Source organism: Meleagris gallopavo, chromosome 1, assembly GCF_905368555.1.
Source record: "Meleagris gallopavo chromosome 1, MGAL_WU_HG_1.1, whole genome shotgun sequence".
NCBI lineage: Eukaryota > Metazoa > Chordata > Aves > Galliformes > Phasianidae > Meleagris > Meleagris gallopavo.
Genome location: NC_139404.1, coordinates 6,437,006 through 6,455,180, shown reverse-complemented (window position 1 = coordinate 6,455,180; position 18,175 = coordinate 6,437,006). Strand labels below are relative to the sequence as shown.

General features: G+C 41.1%; 1 protein-coding gene across 4 annotated transcripts; it reads right to left on the bottom strand.

Annotated features, from left to right (window-relative positions):
* Positions 1–574: 574 nt before the first annotated feature.
* On the bottom strand, positions 575–16,427 carry SEC61A2 (SEC61 translocon subunit alpha 2). Of its 4 annotated transcripts, XM_085215830.1 has the most exons (14): positions 16,282–16,427; positions 14,282–14,349; positions 12,304–12,392; positions 11,426–11,507; positions 10,455–10,520; positions 8,695–8,773; positions 6,607–6,738; positions 6,349–6,458; positions 5,603–5,756; positions 4,563–4,723; positions 3,018–3,215; positions 2,595–2,786; positions 2,366–2,442; positions 575–1,671 (listed from the first exon to the last, which is right to left on the bottom strand). In XM_085215830.1, the coding sequence occupies exons 1-14, from the start codon at positions 16,286–16,288 to the stop codon at positions 1,485–1,487; spliced, it is 1,602 nt and encodes a 533-aa protein (XP_085071956.1). In that variant the 5' UTR covers positions 16,289–16,427; the 3' UTR covers positions 575–1,484. The 4 variants fall into 4 exon arrangements, with proteins under 4 accessions (XP_085071956.1, XP_085071978.1, XP_085071961.1 ...); XM_085215852.1 differs by lacking the exons at positions 11,426–11,507; positions 12,304–12,392; XM_085215835.1 differs by lacking the exons at positions 12,304–12,392; positions 14,282–14,349; positions 16,282–16,427 and adding an exon at positions 13,159–13,299.
* Positions 16,428–18,175: the final 1,748 nt, after the last annotated feature.

Sequence of the window (18,175 nt, the reverse complement as noted above, 5' to 3'; positions counted from 1 at the left end):
CCTTGCAGTTCTCCAGTTCCCTTGGGCATATGCACACAGCTAGGTTGCACTTCAATTCAATCTAATCACTTCTATGTAAATCACCTGCCCAGCAAAACTTCAGTGCACTGTCACCTGCTTTCTATTACCCAAACAACCATCACAGCTTAAAGGTTAGAAACTAAAAGTCACCATAAGCATGTGCTAATATCAACCACTGTCTCTGAAATATACTTGGATGAACATGCATAATTAGGAAGATTTTTCCTAACTCAGAAATTAAGTAGAAATCTTGTGACTTTCACAAACAGCACCATAAAGGTGCTTTCAAATTAAGGCTGAAAAAAGAAATCAAAATATGAAACCAAAAGGGAAAAATCCACTGACTACAACTGAACAGAAAAGATTTTAAAGGGGCAAAGACTTCAGATTATCTCTTTTTTAAATTCAGATCAGCTTTCAACAGCCTTAATTATACTACAAGAGAAAGGATAAACAGGAGAGGAGCCTTCCAGACCGACCTCACTAATACAGTGTGTGTGAAATTACTGCATGTGAATTATGGATCTTGCACAGGTAAGACACAGGAGAGAGCTTAATTAAATAAGTTTATTGTCTAATGTTTACACTTGTTACGTTGCCACTGTAAAGTGCAACAACATAAATAAATTTTCAGCAGGAACTTCACGTTCCCCTCTTCCCTTCTATGAACACTGCTTTAGGAACCAGGCTTTGTTCTTTAGACTCACAAAAGCAAAGTGGACACGAAGTTTCAGTGGCACAGTTTTCACAAATACATGTTTAAAACAAAACTACCGGGCTGGCTTGGCAGCATGACAGCAGTACCATGCTGTCTCACAGGAAGCCCAGGGCAAGAAATTGACCTGCCCCAGTCCTTGCAATGCAGCAAATCCACCACAAAACCAGTTCACAGGTGAGATGAGTATCAGTCTCTGGTAAAATGTTTGCTTGTCCAGCCTTGGAGCTAAGGGGCAGGCGACTGGGTGGGGACACCACCAAGGAGAAAGGAGTGCCGAGTTCAATGATGGCAAAATACAAGTTAAAAAAGTATAAAAAAAATTAGGGTACAGGCTACAACTCAACTCTTTCAAGAATACTGGCACGTGGCATTCTGAACTCAGATTATTTTTTTTCCTATTAATGATAGGGAAATAAATTTAATGTTTTTATGCTGTGTGCAAAAAATATTTACCAGCGCCAAACTGATACATTTTTCCATCTCACTGTAGTGTCTGAACAGCAAGGTAGATGAATTGGTTTCCAGCATTACAGGCAACATTAGATATACTCAAACAAGATAATGTAAACTTTAGTCTTAAGGCAGCTGGTACTGATGCTGCACGCAGGCATTGCTCAAGGCCCATTACAGCAATGGGACATGTAGCACTTGAAAACAAGTAAAAAGAAAATAGCATTGTTGGACTAAATGACTCATGTTGTCAAAATACTTTCCCTTTCACACAAACCATGAAATGTTTGGACATCTAGAAAAATAACGCTCCTACTCCTCCAACTTCTGCCTGTTCTTTTACAAAGATTTCAAAATACTGATAAATAATGGTGACTGCAAGCAGAATGCCCGTGCCCGACCCAATGGCTCCTAGAAAGTCAGCCAGAACTGAAAGGGCACCAATGCACAAACCACCAAACGCAGCTGCTGTAGGGATATACCTGGAACCAAAACATACATTCATGATCATGCATTTTCATACAAGAGTTCAGAAATATATCTACTATTAAAACAACCAGCTAGAATATTTAGAGACAAGCTCAGCTGTGCAGCTGCAACTCTACCATTAACTCTTAAAAGTTTCTAAACCACATTTGCACAACACAGAAATTAAAATAAATATTCACTGATAGGAAAGCTGTATAAACAACTGATCACTGGTAAAGATTTTGATTCATGAAATAACAATTTATTATTATTTTTTTAAACATATGCATGCTATTTAACCTCCACAAGACTTTTGGCTTAAATACAGAGGCATAATTCTGCCTAGCAATGCAGATCTTCAGGCTTTGCACACTGAACAAAATCCCACTTTTGCAGCATTGTTTTAGTAATGGTAAATTAGACACCTGTAAAAGTGATGGTGTCTTTCTTTTAAAGACAGAGAAGAGATTGAACCCAAATTCCTTTGTTACTCTGCTTACGCAAAAGACACTCGAAGTTAATCTCTTCATTAATCCTATATGCATCTTTTGCATTCCAGAGAAAGACAGCTTAATGAGAGCAATATCTTGACATTTGTAGCAGAAACAAGCCCCTGATTTTTCCAAGAACTTTTGTTCTCGTTGACACCTTCCCAGTACTCTCAATTGCCCAGTAGAGCAGCACAGCTGAAAGTCAGCATTTTCTTACCTGTTAAGCTCATGAACCATTGAAGTATCCCTGTGGCCTCTCATCACCATTTGCTGTTCCTTGAGTTGCTTGGCAACCTGCAGAAACATAATTTGATGAAATTGCTGCAGTTTTTCCAGTCATCTGATATTTAGTCACAGTAATAACTGATCAGTAAGGATCAGTCAGTTCTAAATCAGAGGCAGTGTTTGAAAATACAGTCATTAGGGACATTTATCAGAACACCTACATCTTTTGCTGATGAACCAGACACTTCAATCCAAGTCTTCGAGAAAAAAGCGCAGGAGCCCAACATAAAAATTATATAAACTATTACATGGACAGGATCCTCAAATATTGCACCCATGGATTCTGGAGGGGACAAGTAGTAGCATAGACCACCAACAGGGTAAGAACGAGCAGGGCCACCGCCACTCACATCCTACAGAAGGGGAAGAAGACAGACAATTAGGTGTTTCTCACAGACCTCTCACATTCTAATCCTGCATTTATAGAGGAATTCCTCATCAACATTCCAAAAACCACTTTTCCATACAACTGTCAGAAATTAAGTATTCCAGTCTTCCGCTGGTTAAATACTCGAGTTTCACAATAAGGTAACATATATATATATTTATATGTTCTTTTTTTAAAAGGTGATTAAGATACTTACTGCCCACTGTCCTAATAAGTTCACCAAGAAGTTGCCACTAAAACGAACAGACAACATCTGGGAAATAACATAGAGGTTTGAAACTAAGGCAGACTGCAGAATGATGGGAATGTTGGAGGTATAGAAGAGCTTGATCGGATAGCTACTGTACTGTCCTCGGTATCGAGCAGACTTGATGGGCAAATCAACACGAAAGCCCTACAAGAAAGAACACAAAGACACCAAATTTATTTCTGAGAAAGAAATGCTTCCTAGTATGTCTACAAGTTATTCCTGAGGATATTTACTAGATAAACAAGGAATGCAAAGTCTGGAACAGTAAAGCCCCAGGGCTTCTTGCTACAGACTGAATTACAGACTTTAAGGATTTGTGTTACTGCTTGGGTGTTTTACATTCTTTCTATAGCAAATAAGAGAGAAGGTTTATAAATAACATTTCTCTAAAATACAATTACTTTATAACATTTGGTTTGATAAAAACTATGTAATGGCTTTTAACTTAACTGACTAGTATCAGCAGACCTGCCATGTCTGTAAGTCCTACTTTCTGGGGCAGGCTCCTATCCCAGTAGGCCCAAGAAATTTGAAAACCAGAGAATTCAAGCTTTTTTGCTTCCACTCAGTCTGAACTATATTAAAGATGTATGGTTACACAAACAAAACAATACAGACCAATATGCAGGTCTCCTTTAATGTCCATTTTAGGAAATACTCAAGTTTAAAGACAAACCCTAGTAGCTAAGGATCTAATGAAAAATCAAGGGGGAAAGGGAACAATAGGCCATGCATTAATTACACTTGTTTTCTAGAACAAATCTGTATTACACATGCCCCAAAGAAGCAAGGTTCTTCAGCTCTGTTCAAAAGTAGTATTTTCTTTTTGAACTCAACTATGAATATCAAATATATTAATTGTATGATAGAACCAGAGCAGTTTCATAATCCATTTTTAGTAAAAATACCCAAATAGTGTGTGTGGTGGTTAGTGGAAAGTGAGATGACATCACTGCCTGAGTACAAGTATGTGTGTCCATAACATTGAACAGCTGCATTGTCACAGGGTTTTGTTACTGAAGAAATGCTATTCAAATTAAGAATAAGAGCTCCTTACTCTGAATCACAGAAGGGTTGGAAGGCACCTCAAGGATCATGAATCTCCAATCCTCCTGCCACAGGCAGGGCCACCAACCTCCCCATTTAATACTAGACCAGGCTGCCCAGAGCCCCATCCAGCCTGGCCTTGAACACCTCCAGGGACGGGGCATCCACAGCCTCTCTGGGCAGCCTGTTCCAGCACCTCACCACTCTCTCTGTAAAGAACTTCCCCCTGACATCCAACTTAAATCTCCCCTCCCTCAACTTAAAACTATTTCCCCTTGTCCTGCTGTTATCTACCCTTGTAAAGAGCTGAGATCAAGATCTCAAGATCAGATACTTCATTTATTCCACTGTAGCGATTTCTTTTTTCAATGACCACATTACCAGGAGTCCATGCCATTCTACCAATACAGTTTCAGAGCTACTACGAGAAATTCCTCATTTTACCTGAAAATAGATGACTACAGCAAATACAAATACTGTAGCAATCAAATTCATGAGGTTGGGCAAATTCTGTCGGTAAAAAGCCTCCCGCAAGGCGCGGACTTTGTCGGTTCGTGTAGCCAGAAGATGAAACAATGCAATCACAGCACCTTCAAACTCTGTTCCTGGAGAAAGCAGAACAACAGAAGAGACTTGAAACTGTCAGTTATTAATAGAGTTTTAAAAAGACCATCACATCTTTCTTCAGGATTTTTTCAAAGTGACAGGTATAAAATAAGATGCAACACAACATCCGTCCTGTTACAGATGTATCATCACAGTGTGCTGCCTTAACTCACAGGCTGTAAGTCTTTTCTGGATGTAAGAGGAAGATCAGAAGGAAGAAAAAAAAAAAAAAAACTAAAGAGAAGAAAAATAACTTCAAAAAAGTAGTAATAAACCACAGCAGACAGAAAAACTTCAAGTTTGGTAACGATGAGAGCTAACTAAAATCCTGGCTTAGGATTTCAAATACGTGCATTAAATGAATTAACTTCAGGATGCAAAGACAGGATGCATCTTAGCTTGGCATTTACAGTCTCAGCACAACCAAACATTGGCTGAGGAATGGCAGTCCCTGAAGAAACAAACAACCTTAAAGTAATTGGGAAGCTCCAACTGTAACAGTAACCTACAGCCCCAAAAACAGCTTGATCATAAAGAACTCCCCCAAGCAAACAGAATTTAAACACCCCAATTTCTACAGACTGAGGTGTGCTAAAACAAGGCTATTTCAGTTTGGAAATCAGAAGTTTTCCATCAAGGGGCTGTAGCTCCCATTTTACCTACTGCAATTCAAATCAACAAAAGCAAACATGCAGGTAATTTATCTTTGTGTGAGTTAAACAATGCTTCCATCTTTAATGTTAGACAATGGATTTTAGAAGCTAACCATCACACATAAAAACATCTTTTCAAAGTCCACCTGATGCACACCTGATCGAGTGTACATATAGCACGCATCCACAGAAACACATTATAGCTAATTGTAATAGCACAGGTACCTCTGCCAGTGTTGATGGTAGTGGGACTAAACGCCTTCCAGACAATGGTTTCACAGATATTGGTAGCAATAAAGAGGGAAATACCAGATCCCAACCCATAACCTTTCTGCAGCAACTCATCCAACAGCAGCACAATCAAGCCAGCAACAAATAGCTGTGGGAAAAGAAAAAGAACTGAGCAGAAACAAGAATAAATCAAGTCAGGAATTGCATATTAATCTTGTTTCAGTATTTTCATCATGTTGGAGAGAGCTCATTAAGTTTTTAATTGAAGTATCATTCATACAGATTTCTGCCCCCTCACATGCACATCACACCTGCCAAAAATCTGTGACTTTTCAACACCGATGCAAGCAAACAGATTACACAGTAAGTATTTATTTCTTTTTAAGTGTTTACATTTGTGCATGTACTGATGTGCTCTACAGGATAATGCCTCAAAGTTGAATTTATAGCCTTTAGTGAGAAGTCCTCAGTGGCACCGAACAGCAGCTATTGCTTGCAAAATTCCCATATTTGAAATGAAGCAGCTACTCCCTATCTGAAATATTTATGATACTAATTATCCCAACTTTCTCTTCCTTTATGGAAGATTTAGAATTTCTCATATGTAGACAGATAGATATGAAGAATGTTGCTTCACAGCATTAAATAAATTAAAGGCAACGAGACACAGAAAGATTTTTCCTTCCAACCATACCACATTTAATCAGTTTTAATTACACAAAGAATAGCTCACTACAAACCTGAATTATAATGAGAAGGCAAATGCCAGCACCCATTTCAGCAGGATCTCCATACATTCCAGTCATAACATAGACAATGGCTTGCCCAATGGTAATAATCATCCCAAATACTGCAACAGGACAAGAAGAAAATCCTTTATAACATGAAAAATTTCCTGAATTCATCTATCAAAGAAATTCAAGCTCCCCATCTCTAAAGTAGACTGGTTTCCCATGAATAAAACTATGTTCAGTAACATGAATCAGAACAGTGCTTACATTTCTGAGCTCCGTTGAACAAGGCTCTGTCTTTCGGTGTATCACCAACTTCAATGATCTTTGCTCCAGCTAGCAGCTGCATGATCAAACCAGATGTCACAATGGGAGAGATACCTAATTCCATCAATGTACCTACCAGGAAGAAAATACAAATGCAATTAAAGATCTTCCAGGTTGGATGTGGCTCTGGGCAGCCTGGTCTGGTGCTTGGCAACCCTGCCAATAGCAGGGGGTTGAAACTCAATGATCATCGTGGTCCTTTTCAACCCAGGCCATTCTGTGATTCTGATTCCTAAAGAATTATACGCTGAGGATATTAGGCCTGTTAAAAGATTTTAGCTAAAGAACATTTTTCACAACTCTTGAAATGTATATTTCAGTATAGGCATACTCTCAACAAAGCCCATTATCAGCTCACAGAAGAGTGCTGTGTAAAAATCTGTGATATTGAAGGCAAACCGATGTGGTTTTTCACTTTACATATCTTTGTGAAACAATGTGGGCACTGCAGGTAAGCACACACAGAACCTCAGGGCTTTACACAGTGAGCTTTTTGGCATACCGTACCAAGAAACCTCAACCAGAAGCATCTTCTACTGCTTCAACTGCCATCACAAATCACAAACTCTATAGATGAGAGCACTGAAGTTTAGGACTTAATGAAACAAACACATCGTTAAGATGTTCTACTCTGCCATCTCACCCACTGGCACCATGTCATCAAGCTAACAAGTTTCAAATGCATACAACAGGAAGATACAACTTCATAAAACATAACTTCTGCAGCACATAGGTTCATATTCCAGAAAACCTGCCTTCTTTTACCCCCAGCCTTTCATTCAGTGTAGTAACAGCTGGGCATCAAGCACTCCACATGCAACTACAGAACTACCACCACATACTCTAATGCAGATATATTCTCTGCAAGATGTTGTTTAACTACTGATATCTGCTTGAATTATATTATAAAGTGGTATGAGAGCAGAACTGAATTTACCCAAAGCAATTAAATTCATTCACAAATGCATTTTATTCTGACATTGTCACAATACTTCTCAGAGAGATAAAAATGAGAATCAATGCACAATTCCTCAGAACTCTGCAAACTTAAGAGTAATTCTGCTCTCACCTGTAGCACAGCAGTGTTCCATCCTAAAATGACCATGAATATTATTAAGAAAATAGTATTTAGCCACTAGAGACTCGCAAAGTGTCAAGAAGAATCAGCGACAGGGGAAGAGTGGCTTACAGGGCCATGTGAAAGGTCAAAGGAAGCAGAAATGGCATATAAAAGATAATCAGACAAGAAGCTTATCTACCCTCATATTCAGTTCAAAGGGACACATCCTCTGCAGGAAGTATCATGCTTTATTTCCCTTTTCCTGCACACACTGAGCAATTTGCTCAGAAACCGCTGCTGCAACTTGTGCCACTGCTTGGTGTAATGTAATGTCTATCTTCACTGCTATCACATTTGCCTTTCCTAAATAATTCCTTCACATTACAGGGTCCCATTGCTTCTCTCACTTGCAGCCACTTTGCCCAAGGTACAGATGAGGTCAGCGACCTTACTTAAAGCCATGCATGACAAGTCATGGATCTTAAGCTCCTGACTTCCAAGCTTTAGTTTAATACTTTTACACATTATTTTGGGCTCCATTTGTCTTTTCTACAGTAAACTACTTTGGGTTTGCTACAAGGTAAGCTTAATCACTTCTGCCCTTAGCTTTCCAACCTACACAATTACCTATAATGCTGCAGAAGTGTTACGAGGTATAACCAACTTGCCAACACAAAGCATTTTCCTTCATAATTAAGAAAAAAATGACTCAATGTTTCATATTTTATCAGAAAAAGATTGCTTTACAGTTGGATACAGAACCATCCTGGAAGTTGAGAATCAAGATGAATCTCGCTTGCGCATCGAAGGCAGCTCCATTCCTAAGACAAAATCCATCTCAGGTATCATTCATCATATCACATCACAGTGTTTCAACACGATAGCTGGGCTTTGTGAAATTTTACACCCAATCATTTTCCCTCGCAGTCTGTTTGTACTGATAAAAAGAAAAGAAAGAATTTACTAACCTCTGTTTGATGCAAGAATGACTCGCATCCAGTAGAAAGGATCTGCTGAATCTGATGACATAATTCCAAATAAAGGTATCTGCCAAAGCACAGAGCAATATTAACCAGATATATGAAGAGAGCTGACGTTAATCTAAGAACCTTAACTCGTAACGATTCAACTGCTACACTGTTCAGTATAATGTAATCCAACCAATCTTCTGTTTTTTAAATTAAACCAGACCACACAACAGTGTAAATGATTAGCACTGGCCAGATTACTACAGATGAAGATGTAAGTGGTTGCCATAAGCAGTCATAGAGTACCTCAGCCCTGGGAAAATATAGAAGGAAAGAAACACAAAATAAATAGGTCAGATACCAAAAATGATTACGAGAACAGAGCACCCCCTCACCATGAATTCCACTGCTTATGAAATATATGAAATATGTGATATTTCAGTACTTATTTCACCACATTTTTTGCAGTAGAACAAATTGTAGCCAAACATCTTTGAGAAGACGTAAGAAAGCAGGGTTGTTTTGTTTTAATTTTAAACAGCCCTATACAAAATTCCTTTGTAGAACAAATTAAAGATGAAGCATAAATTCCAACATAAATATTTTCCTCCATCAACTTTAAATACTCCAATTCAACAGCTGGGAATGTGTTTTAAAGCGTCCTATATGGAGCTGTACAAGTCAGCCAAGTTTATATTGAAAAAGGACATCAATTTTCCATATGTCAGCACCAAAGGATTTTGAGTTCTTTAAAACTCAATCACAAAAGAAGGCCCAGGCAATCCTTTAAATTATTTCCTGAAAACTCTGCACTATTTTCAATTAGCTACCATCACCTTCTGTACAGATTCAAATTCTTAATTATGCATCTATCTAGCAGCTAAGAAACACAAATAAAATCCACACTCTTCTATCTCTGGTATCATTCCCACATCCTCTGTTGAAAAACAGATAGGTTTGGGCCTTTTAACAGCCCTTCAGTGTTGTAAACATACAAATTATTAAACTGCTGCTACAGAATCTGACTGCAATGGGTAAGTTCAAGTCAATAAATAAATAAAATAGAACATAAAATGCCTAAGGTTGAAGATGTCTGGTTCATTTTAAAGGATCTGGAGGGTCTAAAATTGCTAAAATAAATAAAGTAAGGCATGGATTTTCATTTTCTGCAGTATCTAAATATTCAACAATATGTGTTTATAACCCTAGTTTCTAGGGTTTCCAGGAACTCCTGCAACTATGAATGAATGAAACCATAAATGTTTACAAAGACCTTGGAGGGAGTATCCTCATCAATATATTCAAAAAAGCACATTCTAAATGTAAGCTTAAACACCTCAGGACAAACATCTTCCCACAATCTTTGCAATCTTTTAGCTCGTTCAAGAGATCAGGTAAAAATAGTCATTTCTGTTCAAACTCATTACTGCTAAAGTTTAAATTTAGCTATGAACAGAGGCTAAAGAATGCATAAAACTGCTTGGCTTGCTTGGGCTACTAAACCAATCATTTGCTTTGCTTTTTATCCTGCAGTCAGTATCACTATTTCATAGGACATCTCACATCATAACAGCAACGTCATAATTTCTGAAAACATATACATGAATAATAAGGACTATTTTGGATACACAGTCTTCATTCATTAGCAATTAAAACACAAAACCGAAAGCAGATCAACATGAAATGAGAAATTCTCACACGTTTAGCATTTTCCATACAGAACACACCCTTTCAGAAACACAGAATATATCCATACGTACCTGACAGCATACTAAGAAAATGAAGAGAGTGATAGCTGTCCATAGTACCTTCTCTCTGAACTGGATCTACAGAACCAATTATAGATAGATATTATTGAGTCAATTGCATTCAGTATTTTCACTCTACTTCATACTAGAGCTAGATGCTGCATTGTTTGGAACTAAATGTGAAAGATATTGAGCCAGACGGCAACATTTCTCATCAGGAATTATTTTTAATATGATTTCAGATTTTTTAGAGTGACAGCCATGGGCTTCTATGTAGTCAAAGACAGCTTGCATGGGATCTGGCAGTGTGCCTGACATTCAGAGAGTAGAACATGTTTTATATATAGTATTCTAACACAGTGAATATTTACCAAAAAACAACAGCATGGCTAAATGTGGACATATCAGAACATGAAATACTAATGCAAAAATCCTTATCTGCTGTGATTTTATCTCTAGGCTTCAACAGATTGACAGCACTGTTTTGTAAGACTGAAGGTTACTCGAGTGCTGTAAAGTTTTTAGAGATTTAACTGCTAAAGGCAAGTAATTAAAAAACAGAAGAACCATGAGTTTTGGATAAGAAATCAGAGCAGTGAGAAAGAAGTTCTTCAAAAGTTGTTGCAGGAAGCTTAAATTCACCATTATGTGAATGGACATAGACTACAAATTTTAGAGGCTTTTTCCCCCACCGAAGTATTTCTATGGATGTACATCAGGTATTACTTTTAAAAGATTGACAGAGCAATGATCATCAGTCAGTAGTACATTAAGAGATCCCCGTGGTCACAACGCACAAACCACTCTATGATTCTATGATATGAGTCCATGATTTGAGGCAGAATGCTGCAACTAGTTCCACAGAAGAAGAACCACGAGGTTTAAATTTGAAAGAGAGAACAACTCAAAGCCTGAGACAGAAAGCAAAGCACTTGAAGAGACCAAGAGAGAGCTCTGTTGCAGTGCTACGTTCAAGTTCCCACCTCTCCTCCATGGACCGTAAACACTGGGATAAGCGTGTTCACTGCAGACAAGAGCACAGCAGCTACTAAAATGAGACATGAACTGACACACAAAACAGATACAGTGTAAGTAACACATTTCTGCTTCCAACCACTGATGCTGCCTGTAGAGAAGTAACAGGAGAAAAGGTTAGTGGCTAGTTTTATAGGCTCTGAATACCCACAAACAAGAATCTGTAAACTGAGGCAGCAGGGCAACTCCCCAGCCAAAAGGAATTCAGAATTAGTCTGCAACTTTGTAAATGAAAGCATACACTTAATTTGAGGCAAAGTAGTTCCAGTAATTTAATGTATTTACTGATACAGACTCACTTCTAAAAGAGGCCAGATGCTAAAAATACACACAGTACAAAGTTAAAAAAAGAAAAATAGTGACAGCGGCAAATAAATCCAGCGTCTTGCCTTAGATTTTATGAAGTGCTGACCCACTTTGCCAAGAGCTGTTTCAATTTCATTGTTCAGATTTAAAGTACAGACTTCAAAAAAGAAAAATGTTGAGCAGAACTGTTCCTGCAGCCCAAAGCTTAACGTTAGCTTCTGGGGTATCAGTCTCCTCAACTACCGTGGCCCTTAAGTCAATTAAAGTGAACATGAGCATTAGAGAAATCCTGCAACACCCAAATCACACTTGGTTCACAAGGAACAGTCTCTGTGATTCAAAGAAATAAAAAAAAGAGAAAAGAAAAAGGAGGCATTTGAATCCATATGCCAAGAACAGCAAAATACCAACTGGTACCAAAATATTCCAGCCACAAATGATAACAAGCACGAAAAGTACATTTCACCGTCTGATCAGATCCTACTGGACATTTTCTTCTTTTGGTACTTTTCTCACTTACAGCTCATGAAGATAAATGGACGTGAGTCCCATCATCCTGGTGTTCTGAACACTGTGTTCTACTTCATGTCTGTGAAGTATCTGAGAGATCTGTGTGTATAGCATGAACAAACATAACTACAAAAAAGCAACGCTTGCTTCTGGCAGCCAACATCTCCAAATGACAAAAGCAACACTCCCTAGTGACAGAAAAAGCCCACTTCCTTCCTCAAAATAATGGGAAAAGGCTCAATGAGAGCCCACCTGAATGTAAACTGTGTGCTCTCTGCACAATCAACAATCATAGAACATTAAGCTTAGAGATTTTTTTTTCTACTTTGCTATCTTTGTCTCTTGTCCCGGCCTTAACCAACCCACTAAAATAATTACTAATGATGCCTGCCAGTGACAGCTTGCAAGAAAACAATAAATAAAAAAGACTTGTTAAACAGAATGGCCTAAGTCACTTGATAGACTATACATAAGCAAGGAACATTATGTAAAATGGTCAAAAGACTTCAGTCTTGGGAAGGACGTTCCCAAGATATCCTTCATTTCAAATTCGTACTAAGTTGGCAACAGACAATCATTGCTTAGCCAGTGACCTAGATAGTGAAAGAGACAAAGTGACCCAAGTAGCAAGGACAAGAACTGCTCTGGGCATCCTTCACCAGCTGATGGAGGACACTGACAAACCATGTCTCTCCCCCTACTCTTTCCTTCATTGGAAAGAGGAAGAAACCAAGAGAAAATCACAACTGTTGCCGAGCTTTACAGAAACCTCAGTATCTGTAGATTTGTCTCAGCTTTCTCATCGACGCCACTTAACTAGAAGAAATGGGACAGATGGATGTAACAAACTCATTCAAAAATATACCGTAAACAAACATGAGAAGATTGCACTGAAGTTGAAAGCTGCAGAAACACAGTGGTTATCTTCCACTCAATCAGGTGCATCCCGATCTTAGCACAAGGTCTGGCTCTGGAGACTCAAGAAGCCTTTGTCTGACTGGTATCACTTGTCTGAAGATCTGTCCCGAGAGGGAAAGACAGCTTGGAACGGCAGATAAGGCAAAGAGCCAAGGGATCAACCTTCTTAGAAATAAGTTCCAGAGGGGGACAATCAGCAGTTTTTACCATACCTTTTCCATTGAAGCCAGCACCTGGCTACCAGAAAAATCATCTCTGCATCCAGACCTAACCCTCAGGAATCTCTCAACAGTGTGAGAATATTCTTCAGGACAGTATCATGCTCACAGCTATGCATTTCTTTCTAACAATAAAAATCAGTATTTGCCTCTTATTTTCTGTTGTGGCTGGCATGAAAATTCCATAAATTTGCTACTCTAATTAGAACTTTTGTCACCTAGGTGATACACGACTGTTTGAGTATCAGTAAACAAAGCTTATTTTCATTATTATTATTATTTTTGACAGGGACAGTCTCTTCCTATCTACATAAATTAACTAATTTTGATCTAGAAAACAGGCAAAGAAATGGGTTCTAGGGCTGCAGGATTAGGTCAGATGTAAATGAACTCATTTCATTGGTCTCAGAACAAAGAGAAGTGTCACAGCTAGTAGGTTATTTGAACCTTATCACAAATCACTTTCCCACCTCATCAAGTGGAAAAATGGCTGTAGGAGAAAAAAATATTTTGAGGGAAAAAAATCCACGGGAAAAAATGCCTGAAAATCCCGTGGTATGTTAAAATTGATGTAGTTGTAGGGAACTGAATACAATGAATTCAGTCCAGAGATAAGACATTTAAAAACCAAAATGAGTTAGTACCGTTAGCATATGGAAGAATTTGGTTTGTAGAAGGCTGTTAAGAATGTATTATGATGATAATCTTTTACCTTAATGTGGCTTTCCTTTCTCCCAAAGGATATGCCCTACCTGAGGGACCACTATCTGCATTTGTATTGTGGTGTGGAGTTGAATGCATTATTCTCTTATCTGAGAACAAATTAAAGTAAAAACACAATGTAGCACTCACCTTTCTTTCTGGCTTCTGGATTTCAGGTAAAACTGCACAGAATGGCTTAATAACTTCTAAAAATTTAACTGTTGTAGAAAAAAATGAACAAAAGAAGAGTAAGAAGAAAATATTTTACTGAACTTGTATGATTTATAAAACTTCATACTTCATATAACTTCTAAGGAAAAAAATAAAGGGTAAGAACACTACACGTGAATTACTTCATCAACACTCACTAACTGAACATGTGAAAAGTAATGCCCATTTCTTGAAGGAAGTGAAAAATGAACATAAAGCATAAATGACTTAGCTTGGAAGGAACCTCAAAGATCATTCAGTTCCAAACCCCCTGCCACAGGCAGGGTTGCCACCCACCAGATCAGGCTGCTCAGGGCCCCATCCAGCCTGGCCCTGCACACCTCCAGGGATGGGCCATCCATAACCTCTTTGGACAGCCTGTGCCAGTGCCTCACCTCTGAGTGAAAAATTTCCCCTAACATCTAAACTAACTCTCCTCTTTTAGTTCAAATCCCTAGTCCTATCACTACCAGACTGTATAAAAACTTTATGTCCCTTCTGCTTATAAGCTCCCTTTATGTACCAGAATGCTACCAGGTCTCCCCTGAGCCTTCTCCAAGTAGAACAACCCAAGCTTCCTCAGCCATTCTTGACACGAGAGGTGCTCCAGCCCTCTGAACATCTTTGTCCCCCCTCCTATGGACGTGTTCCAAAACCTCCACATTTTTCCTGAGCTCCAGACCTGGATGCAGTACAGCAGGTGGGGCCTCACAAGGGCAGAGCAGAGGGGGACAATCCCCTCCCTCTCCCTGCTATCACCTCTCTTCTGCTGCAGCTCAGAATACAGTTGGCCTTCTGGGCTGCAAGAGCACACTGCTGGCTCACATCCACCTTCTCATCCACCTGAACCCCGGACTCCTCTCCACAAAGCTGCTCTCAATGAGCTCTTCTCCCGGTCTGTACCCATGATTGGAACTGCCCCGACCCAAATGCAACACCTTGTATGTAGCCTTGTTGCAACTCATTAGGATTTCACTTTTCAAGGAAACGTGGAAAAGAATTCTTATTTATAGAATCACAGAATGGCCTGGGCTGGAAGAGACCTCAAGGATCACAAATCTCCATCTCCCCTGCCACAGGCAGGGCCACCAACCTCCCTGTTTAATACTAGACCAGGCTGCCCAGGGCCCCATCCAACCTGGCCTTGAACACCTCCAGGGACAGGGCGTCCACAACCTCTCTGGGCAGCCTGTTCCAGCACCTCACCACTCTTTCTGTAAAGAATTATTTACAAGAGATTGGCCCATCCTTTGTTCCATGGCTGGAATCACCTGCGATGCAGCAGTGAACTGAATCACATCCCACCTAAGAACACACGACCTGGTGCTTCTGTCAAGCACAGAAGCAATGGATGCACCTACCTAAGAACTAAAAGGCTTTATACACCTATTTCACTGACGGGAAAAAAAAACAACAACATTGACGTATCTTCAGAAACCTTCAGTTGCTGCAACACGTATTCCGACCGAAGTTTGCGGGATTTAACTTCTGCTACAACTCCCTCCGCAGTTTCTCCGTTAAAAATGCAGCAGGGCTCAGCAGCCTCGGCTCTTTGCTACGAAATCCCCAACAACCCGAAGCACGGGGCGGGCGGTTTCCCTGCCAAACCTCCCTCAGCGCTTCCAGCCCGCTACGTGCGGCTCTCCACAGCCATCAGCCGCGGTTCCCTTCAGAGATCCGCGCCTCGCACCGCGCCGCGTGTGGAAACGCCGCGCCGATCCCCGCGCACACCGCCGCGCCCGGCTCCTTCCGCACCGACCGCCCCTCGCACGGCTCCCCGTGCCCCGCAGGAACCGGCCGGGCGCCACGTCCGACCCGAGAAGCTGAACGCGACCCGCCGCCGAGCCGTGAGGTGGCCGCCTCACCGCCCTCCGCTCCCCCACCGCTCCCTCAGGGCCGCGTCCTCCCCTCGCTGCGGCCGCCCGCGCTGCCGTACTCACTGCCCATGGCGGCGGGGCCGGCCGCTGCCTCACCGCTGTCAGCGCCGCTCCCCTCCCCCACCGCGTTCCCTCCGCCGCCGTCACGTGACGCGGCGCGCAGAAGCCCGCGCAGGCGTCCCTGCGGCCGCCTCTGCCCGCTGCATCCTGCTGTGCCGCCGCTCCCTGAGCTGGGTGGAAGTCCGCGAGAATTCCGTTATGCCGACGCGTTGCCACAATAGCTCTGAACGGTTTTATTCAATAGCTTCCCTTAGCTGAAATCGCTTAAATAAGGCTTTTTTTTCATCCAGTTTGTATAGTCGTAATTTCACAAGTACTACCGAGTTACCCCGGGGCAGTTATGCTCACCTGTAGTTTCCAACAGGTATTCGGATAAATGACAGAAGCACGAATAGTTTGAAAGAATTCCAAGATCATCTAGTCCAACCCCAACCCACCCCCACCGTGCCCATGAATCACAGAGTCACAGAATCCTAGAATCAGAAAGGCTGGAAGAAACCTCCAAGAACACTGAGTCCAACCATCCACCCACCACCAATGTCCCCCCTAACCCACGTCCCTCATTGCCACATCCATCCTTTTCTTGAGCATCTTCAAGGACAGTGACTCCACCACACCCCTGGGCAGCCTGTGCCAATGCCTCACCACTCTTCCTGAGAAGAAATTGTTCCTAATATCCAACCTGAACCTCCCCTGGCACAACTTGAGGCAATTGCCTTCCATCCTATCACTGTTACCTAGGAGCAAAGGCAGGCCCCCACCTCACCACAACCTCCTTTCAGGCAGTTATAGAGAGCAATAAGATCTTCTCTGAGCCTCCTCCACACCGAACAATCCCCGTTTCCTCTGTCACTCCCCTGAAGATTTGGGCTCCTGACCCCTCACAGCTTCATTGCCCTTCTCTGGACATACTCTGGTGTCTCAGTGTCTTTCACACAGTGAGGCACCTAAAATTGAGCATAGTAGTGAGGTGCACCTTCACCAGTGCTGAGTACAGACAACAATCTCCTGTCATGCCCATCAGTAATTGGCCTTACATTTCACCTCGAGATGCTTCATCAGTAAGAGTGGCGTGCCATAGGGATCAGTACTGGAACCGATGCTGTTCAGTGTCCTCATCAGTGACATCAACAGTGGGACCAAAGGCACTCTCAGCAAGTTTGTGAATGACATGCCTGAGTGATGGGATAGCATTCAGAGAGGCCTAGATAGGCTTGAGAAGTGGGACCAGGTGAACCTCATAAGATTCAACAAATCCAAGTCCAACGTCTTGCACCTGGATCACAGCAACCCTCACTGTCAGTATGAGCTGGGGGATGTAAGGATGGAGCACAACCCTGCCGAAAATAACTTGGGGTACTGTTGGATGGGAAGCTGGACATAAGCCAGCAATGTGCCCTTGCAGCCCAGAAAGCCAACTGTATCCTGGGCTGCATCAAAAGAAGTGTGGCTCAGCAGGATGGGGGAGGTGATCCTGCCCCTCTACCCTGAGCTCGTGAGACCTCACCTGGACTACTGCATCCAAATGTGGAGTCCTCAGTACAGGAGAAACATGGACCTGTTAGAGCAGATGGCCACAGAATTGGTCCTACAAAAACAGACAGAGATGTAGTGATGTTCAGCCTGGAAAAGAGAAGGCTCTGGGGAGACTTGATAGAAGCCTTTCAGTATAAAAATGGGGACTATAAGAAAGGACAGACTCTTCAGCACGATCTGTTGTGATAGGATAAGGGGAAATTGATTCAAACTATAAAAGGGAAGATTTAGATTGGATAAAAGGAAGACATTTTTTACAAATGAGGTAGAGAGGTACTGGAATGAGTTGCCCAGACTCATGAGTGAGCTTCAGTAGGTTTCTTGCAATTAACATGGGTCCAGATTTTTAGCTGTACTTATC

What these genes read in the sequence shown, in the direction of transcription:
- SEC61A2 (XM_085215830.1), bottom strand. An exon ending in TCCATTTATCTTCATGAGCT is followed by an intron (nt 11,508 to 12,303) that starts GTAAGTGAGAAA and finishes TTTGTGTGTCAG; the next exon opens with TTCATGTCTCATTTTAGTAG. An exon ending in CTGGTTCATCAGCAAAAGAT is followed by an intron (nt 2,443 to 2,594) that starts GTAGGTGTTCTG and finishes ATGTTTCTGCAG; the next exon opens with GTTGCCAAGCAACTCAAGGA.